Raw genomic sequence first — 8,656 nt, 5'->3', positions numbered from 1 at the left:
ACTTCCCCTCAACATCTCAGCCATAATAGCTGGCCACAAAGTGTCACGAATACACGTAGACGGAGGGTCCGGTGTCGAAGTAATATACGAGCATTGTTTTCTCAGATTTGACAGAGATGTAAGAGATCGGCTCGAAGAAGATTCCATCCCCTTAGTGGGATTCAACAACAGTGTATCACACCCCCTGGGAAAAATCAGGCTTCCATTCACAGTTGGGGTAGGGGATCGAGTTCGAACGATAAACCTGACCTTCACAGTGGTCAGGGCACCCTCAAAGTATAATGCAATCTTAGGGAGACCCGGAATCGGGGACCTACAAGCACAGGCGTCCACCCCTCACGGAGCTTTAGTGTTTCAAACACCGAAGGGTTTAGCATGGGTAAAGTCTGCTTATGAAGTGATTTCCTCTGTATCCGAAGGAGAAGCATCCGAGAAGCCCCGGAAAGATGGAGTAGAGGAGTGGGTCCTTTGCGATTGGTTCCCAGAACAAACGATCAAAGTAGGAAATCACTTAAGTGACAAATGCAAGAGTGCCCTGAAGGAGCTGCTTCTCCTCAACATAGATGTGTTTACATTCCAACACGGAGACATGACAGGAATCCCCAGGAGCCTAACCGAACACCGGCTCAACACCTACACATGGGCGAAACCGGTAAGACAGAAAAAGCGAAGCATGGGGCCCAACAAAAGAAGAGCTGCTTGTGAGGAAACCAGAAAACTGCTCAGGGCAGGAATAGTCAGAGAAGTAAGGTATCCGTCCTGGATTGCCAATCCGGTCATGGTTCAAAAGAAAGACGGGGGATGGAGGATGTGCATCGACCTCCAGGATTTAAACAAAGCATGTCCTAAGGACTGTTACCCCCTCCCAGAAATAGACGTCCAGGTAGACTCTTTGTCTCAGTACCCCCTAAAATGCTTTATGGATGCCTACAAGGGATACCATCAGATCTAGATGTCAATAGAGGACGAAGAGAAAACCGCCTTCATCACAGACGAGGGGACATTCTGCTATACCAAGATGCCCTTCGGTCTTAAAAATGCTGGGGCCACATATCAGAGATTCATGAACACCCTGTTCAGGGAACAACGGGGAAGGAACTTGGAAGTATACGTTGATGACATTGTTATCAAAAGCTTGACAGAGATGGCCATGATAGATGACATAGCTGAGACTCTTAACACTATGCAAGACATGAATATGAAGTTAAACCCCGAAAAGTGTTGTTTTGGGGTAGAGGAAGGGAGTTTCTTGGGGGTAGTGGTCACTAAAGGAGGAATCAAAGTTAACCCGGAGAAAACTCAAGCTGTGGCTGAGATGCGACCCCCCAGGTCCCTGAAAGACATTCAACAACTGAACGGGAGATTAATAGCATTAAATCGTTTCTTGTTAAAGGTGGCCGACAGAACCCTCCCCTTCATGAAGGTGTTGAAGGACTGCCTCCAAACGAACAAATTCAAATGGACCCCAGAAGCGGAGGCTGCCTTCCAAGAAATGAAAACCTACATCTGCAAGCTCCCAACATTGGCCACCCTAGTGCCCGGGGAACTCCTGCTCCTATACTTGTCCGCCTCGAAAACGACCATAAGTGCAGTTATGATAGTAGAACGGGAAGGGAAGCAGATCCCTATATATTTCATCAGCATAACACTTAAAGGCCCCGAGGAACGCTACATGCCCCTGGAGAAGCTGGCATTAGCCCTTGTTTTCGCATCCCGGAGATTCAGGAGGTACTTCCAAGGGCACAAGATTGTCCTAATGACTGATCAACCTCTCCAAAAGGTACTCAGGAGGCCGTAGCTGTCAGGACGATTGGCTAAATGGGATGTGGAGCTGGGGGAACACTATCTGGAGTTTAAACCCAGGATGGCCATGAAGGGGCAGATACTGGCCGACTTTTTAGCAGAAGTCCCTGAGGATGAAGAGAGGGAACTTTTAAAATGGGAAGCCTCGGAGAAAGAAGAAAAAGAAAAGGAGGACGAGGCTGTGTGGGAGTTACTCACCGACGGGGCCTCTAATGAAGAAGGGAGCGGGGCAGGCATCACACTGATAAGCCCCGAAGGGATTGAACTGACATACACAATAAGACTGGACTTCGAGAACACCAACAACACTGCAGAGTATGAGGCCCTCTTGGCAGGAATGAGGCTGGCACAAAAAATGAAAGGAAGGCATGTGGAAGCTAGCATTGATTCACAACTGGTAGTAAAACAGTACCAAGGAGAGTACGAAGCCAAAGACAACATCATGGCTCAGTACGTGGCGAAAGTAAAGGAAACAGCCAAGGCATTCAAGACTTTCAAATTAGAATACATCCCCCGTGGAAGGAACAGAAAATCTGATGCCCTCAGTAAATTGGCCTCGGTGGCGTTTGACCACCTGGCAGGAGAAGTCAAAGTGGAAGTCCTGACCTCTCCTTCCCTCAACACGAAGGAGGTAACCGCAATAGAGAATGAACAGGAAACATGGATGACGCCGGTCATAAAGTTCCTCAAGGACGGAACATTGCCCGAGGGAGACTGGGCAACCAGAAAGGTAAGGGTCAAGGCCCTGCAGTATGAGTTGATTGATGGGGAGTTGTACCGAAGGTCATACCTAGGTCCATCCCTGAAATGTGTTGATATGGAGCAAGCTGAGTATGTGATCAAGGAAATGCATGAGGGGATTTGTGGAATGCATTCGGGGCCAAGGACGATAGTAACAAAGGCGATGAACGCGGGGTTCTATTGGCCACGAATGTATGAAACGGCATCCGAGGAGATTAAGAGATGTGATAATTGCCAGGTACATGCACCAATGACCCACCGACACAAACACCCCATGATACCAGTCTCAACGTCATGGCCCTTCCAAAAGTGGGCCATCGACATAAGCGGGCCATTCCCGGAAGGTCCAGGTGGGGTCAAGTATGTGGTAGTGGCCATCGATTATTTCACCAAGTGGATCGAGGCGAAGCCGTTGGCAAAAATAACTGGGGAACAGATGAGGCGGTTTGTATTAGACAACATCATATGCAGATACGGGGTCCTAAAAGAGCTGGTGAGTGATAATGGCGTCCAATTTACTGGAAGACCTTTTAAGCCATGGTGTGAGCAGATGCACATTCAACAAGTGTTCACCTCCGTCACCCACGCCCAAAGTATTGGATTGGTAGAGAGAGCTAACCAAAGTGTCATCAAAGGAATGAAGGGAAGACTCGGGAGAAAACAAAAAGGATGGCTGGAAGAACTACCATTCGTGTTATGGGCATACAGGACCACTCCTAAAGGTTGCAATGTAGAGACTCCTTTCAGCCTAACCTACGGGACAGAAGCTGTCATGCCAGCTGAGATAGGATCCCCAACTGCTCGAATGAGGCTCCGGGAGGAGGAAAATGAGCAAGACCTCAGGATGAACTTGAATCTCTTGGAAGAAAGAAGAGAAATAGCAGCAGTCAGGGAGGCCAAATACAAGAGGTAGCTGGAAAGCTATTACAACGCCAGGACGAAAAAGCTTAACCTCGTCCCCGGAGACCTAGTCCTAAGAGCAAATGAAGCCAGCCTGCAGGAGAGAACTGGAAAGCTATGCCCCAACTGGGAGGGGCCTTACCGAGTCGTATGGGCAAACGGCAAAGGGAGTTGCAAATTGGAAACACTCAAGGGCAAGGAGGTCCCCAGGACCTGGAATCTCATGCAGCTTAGGAAATATTATATGTGAGGGCTCTGCCCCCAGGGAAAATGGCCAAGAGCTACTTTTGTAACATTTAACTACTAATCTGGGGTTTCCCCAAGGACAGATCTTTGGTAACAATTTACGCTGGGAAGTATAATCCCAAAGAAGTGAATGAAAAACGGACAGTCAACGTGTCCTCTTTTGACAAAATAACGGGTATTATACCTAGGCAGACGTGCCTAGAAACACCATAAAACCTACTTAACAGGCAAACACACGTGTATAAGGCATCTCAAGCATGCCAAAAGCCCGGTCGTGTGGCAAATAAGGGTCTAGCTAACCCAAGGAAAACGGACAAAAAAGCAAACCAAAAACATAATCTTACATTACAAACTTGTCCAGTGATTGGCCTCGAACAGACAATCCATGTTTACTAAACAAACAACAAACACAATGTATCCTTGTAAGCTAAACTACAAAAGGAAATCATGTTTTATTCATTTACAAAACAAATGTACAAAGAAAAGCCTCAAAAAACTTTGGCCAAAATACAAAACAACGAAGCACAACAAGTTCAACCAAAACAACCAAAGCTCGACTTCTTGTAAAATGATCCAAAGGTCCATAGGAAAAACATCGTCTTGATCCTAAGCAAAAGCCCCTGCAAAAGCAATAAACACAACAAAAAGCATGCAAACAACAGTGCAACAACACAAGAAGCATAAACTACATGATTAGCCACCAGGGAGGGCCCCCACACAAAGGCCCCCAAACACCAAAAGTTTAAAAGTATCCTAAGGCAAGTAGTTAAGTTACAACCATATCGAAGAAAAATAAATGTTCAGAAATTATTCGGGGGCACCCCCAGACAAGGATGGCGGAGAGGAAGGATCAGCAGAGGAAAACAGGGCTTTTAACTCGTCAATCGATATTAAGGGATGCTCCAGGATCTTCTTCAGGATGGCAGGGGTCTTGCTTCCAAACTCCTCATCCAACTTGGACAACTTCTTCTTAGCTTTGGAGTTGTACAGCGGAGTCTCTTTCCTGCCTAGACCCTGAGCAGAGTAAGCATAACCATCCTTCGGAACGGCCTGGTAGCCAACATCCCGGTAAGCCCTGTATATCTCCTCTAAACCACTCTTAAAATCCTCTGACTGAGCAACAACAACAAGGAAAGCTCCGAAACCTTCAGTAATTAGCCAATGCTTCTCCTTTGCTAACCGCTGATTGTCATCAGAGGTTACCTCGTAGTCCGCATACATGGTGTTAAGTTGCTCCTGGGAAACGGAGCCAACCTCCGTCAGATACTTCAACTCAGCAGCCAATTCTTCTTTCTCTCCCACCAGCACCGCCATCTCCTGTTCCCATGCTCGCTCCCTCTTCTCCAGCATGGTTCCAGCCCACTGAACAATAAGATCAGTGTATAATAATAATAAAAAAAAGAGGGGGAAGGGAGGAGGAAGGATTGTACACCTTCTCCTCCTGCAACTTCCTCTCAGCTTCAACCACCCGGCACCCAAGTCCGGCAGCGACAGATTGGGAAGCCTTAAGCTCAGCCTTGAGCCCTTCATTTGTCCTCCTCAGATCATCAATCCTCTGCAACATACCAGCACCCCTAAAGAAGCTCTCACAAAGGGACATGTTGTATTAATCCTCGAAAAGGTCGTCCCTTAGAGCAGAATTCACGAATTTATGTGAAGGAGGAACATCATGGTTCAAGAAGTCCCTAGCAGCTTCAGGAGTACCTATCACCGAGGAACTAGTCACCTTCCATTTGGGGACATAGGTAAGTGGGATAACATCGGCAAACAGAGGAGCAAGAGGGGACCGATGAACAGGACCCTCAAGGAGAGTGGGTTTACTAGTCCCGGTAGCATGAGAAGGCGAAAACTCAAAAGCTAAGGAAAAACGGGCTATGTCCACCTCAGAGGCCTTATCCCGAACACGGGAAGAAGAGGGACCAGTAGGAATCTCTATGGGATCCTGAGAACTCCCCTGCAAAGTAAGAAAAAGGATATCAAAGACGAGATAAGGATATAAAAAAATGAAACGAAAGGAAGAAAAAACCCACCAGCAAAGGTGCACTCACAAGACTTGAAGACCTCAGGTGTTTAGACAAAGAACCTTTAACCCCAGCAGGAGGAAGATCAGAGATAGCCTTCGACGAAGGAGGAAGCTTCTGACCATTGGCACTCCGAAGTCTTTGTCGGATGTTACGAGGAGCAGGGGCTGGCTGAGGACTTGCAGATTTTCTCTTACGAACCAAGCGAATTTCCAGATCTTCATCATCACTTCGAACAGAATGTTGAATAGGGGGAAGGTCAGGGGAACTTTCCTCCTCATCAGAAGGATTTCCCTCATCGCCACCCACGGCGGTAGAACCCCCAGCCTAGGCAGATCCCCCGGCAACTGACACTGCCCCACTCCGGCTCAGACCCGGTACAACTTCACCATCAATCACAAACTGCACATCCTTGGAATCTCCCTGAAGTAACCTCCACAAAGTCAACTCTGCAAAAGAAAGGCACTAAAGATGACTACACAGAAACAAAGAGATAAAAACAAACAAATGCAGATGTGAGACGGAAAGATACCTTTTTTACCAAAGAAAGCCTTGGGTCGAACAGGATAGGAGGGGCTCAACCCCCCCATGGCCAAAATACCTTCGGAAAAAGTGAAAGCCCTGGTAGGATGCTCATGCATGCGTTTCAACTAAACGGTCTCATTTGCCGATAAGGTAGGAACAACATCTTCGATAGGGGTATCAACATCCCTAGGCAAAGGGGATTCTGACATCATAGCAGCAGAGATGAAAATGAACCTGCTTTTCCAATCCTTCGGATAAGTGGAAGTCGGCATGAAGGAATAACAAGGTTTTGACACATTGTTCTGTCTCTTGGCAAAGGTAAACCAGTCTCCGTCAGAGATCAACTTGTAAAACATGCAGAATAAAGGAATGGAAGGTTCACCGGAAATAGCTGCACCCGGAAAGTTTGAATAAGAAAATCTGAAAGGGTACAGGGTATTTAAAGGGGGATAACTGACATGCAGGTAACTGTCCCATCATCAGTCTCGTCAAAATTCAAAAAAAAGGCACGTGCCGCTGAGGGGTTAACTCCCGCTATAGGTATCTGGCGGTATGATGGCTAGTGGGGACGGTTAATTACAACTGACCAGGAGTGGGCCCACGAGAAGGAAAAACACCTCTGAACGGTTATGATCCAGCCCCTGATCATGAGCCTTGGGTCTCAGAACCAGGGACTAAAGATGACTTGACAACGGGCCAATAGGAAGCCCCATTTACCCGCTTTGGGCTATCATCACGCAAGCCCAACAGGAAAAGCCCAACAATAAGTCTGCCTTGCCCACTAAGATTACCGTTATGAGCGGGAAAAAGGACCGGAGAAGACAGGCAACATTTAATGCTTGATTAACAGAGGATTTTTTGCTGGAACTGTACCCTTTCGCCGGAAACATTAAATGAGACTATGATCTCACCGTTGGGGGTCAGACACGTGTCTGAGCCCCCCAAAGACCATCAGAACCCATTGGATTATCTCGTAAAAATATCTCACGTTAAGATTAAGGCTTGGTGGTTATATAAGGGTGCAAAAGGGATGATCAAGGAGGATCCAGGTATCTCATTTACTACTCTCACACTAAATTCCGACCATTATTCCCACATATTTATTACAAGTATCACATTTATTAGATTCACACCTTAGAGGAAACATCCCGATGATCATACTCATCGGGGTAAGCTCCTCAACTCTTCCGCCAAGTTTACTTACTCTCACGCCGGAGCTTGGTCACGGATCCCCCCTCCGGGGCCCTCCGTGGTGAGGCTAACGGTTTGTTCTTTTGTAGTAGCGAAGATAAAGACTCTTGACGTCAAAGAAGATCCACCTAACGTCAGCCGGGAGTTGGGAATTCGACATGTATATATATGTATGTGTGTATGTATGCGTGTGTGTACACTTGGATAAAGACATACTTATACATATATATATATATATACATACATACATACATATAGACACAAGCATATACATTTACGTACACACATATACCCCCACATGATTATATAACAAAAGAATAAAGGTTTTCGTCGGAAATTTCCGACCATTTTCCGACACCAATTTTCGTTTTTTCCTTTTTTCAACCTTTAAACATCGTTTTTCCATTCCATCTTTTGTACACGTTAATTATACATGAAATACTTTTACTTTACCAACTTATAAGAAATGTACACGTTTATACGTGTATGTACACTATCGGGACCCATTAATTAAAACATGCTAAGTATGTGTATATATATGTATGTGTGTATGTATGCGTGTGTGTACACTTGGACAAATACATACTTATACACACACACACACACATATATATATATATACACATACATATAGACACAAGCATATACATTTACGTACACACATATACCCCCACATGATTATATAACAAAAGAGTAAAGGTTTTAGTCGGAAAATGGTCGGAAATTTCCGACAACTTTCCGACCAATGTTGTGTTTCGTCGGAAAGTGGTCGGAAATTTCCGACCATTTTCCTACACCAATTTCCGTTTTTTTCTTTTTTTCAACCTTTAAACATCGTTTTTCCATTCCATCTTTTGTACACATTAATTATACATGAAATACTTTTACTTTACCAACTTATACGCATTGTACACGTTTATACGTGTATGTACATTATCGGGACCAATTAATTAAAACAGGCCAAGTATGTGTATATATATGTATGTGTGTATGTATGCGTGTGTGTACACTTGGACAAACAAATACTTATACATATATATATACATATAGACACGAGCATATACATTTACGGACACACATATACCCCCACATGATTATATAACAAAAGAATAATTGTTTTAGTCGGAAAATGGTCGGAAATTTCCGACAACTTTCAGACGAAATGTTGTTTTTCGTCGGAAAGTGGTCGGAAATTTCCGACCATTTTCCGACACCCATATCCATTTTTT

The 8,656-nt window shown here is 45.3% G+C and overlaps 1 protein-coding gene across 1 annotated transcript; it reads left to right on the top strand.

Moving 5' to 3' along the window:
* The first annotated feature begins 1,864 nt into the window (after positions 1 to 1,864).
* LOC110914652 lies at positions 1,865 to 3,457 on the top strand. The gene has a single exon (XM_022159435.1). The coding sequence runs from the start codon at positions 1,865 to 1,867 to the stop codon at positions 3,455 to 3,457; it is 1,593 nt and encodes a 530-aa protein (XP_022015127.1).
* The last annotated feature ends 5,199 nt before the right edge of the window (positions 3,458 to 8,656 follow it).

Source organism: Helianthus annuus, chromosome 17 (genome assembly GCF_002127325.2).
Source record: "Helianthus annuus cultivar XRQ/B chromosome 17, HanXRQr2.0-SUNRISE, whole genome shotgun sequence".
NCBI lineage: Eukaryota > Viridiplantae > Streptophyta > Magnoliopsida > Asterales > Asteraceae > Helianthus > Helianthus annuus.
Note: the sequence above shows the minus strand (reverse complement) of the source record. Positions and strands in the feature narration are given on the sequence as shown.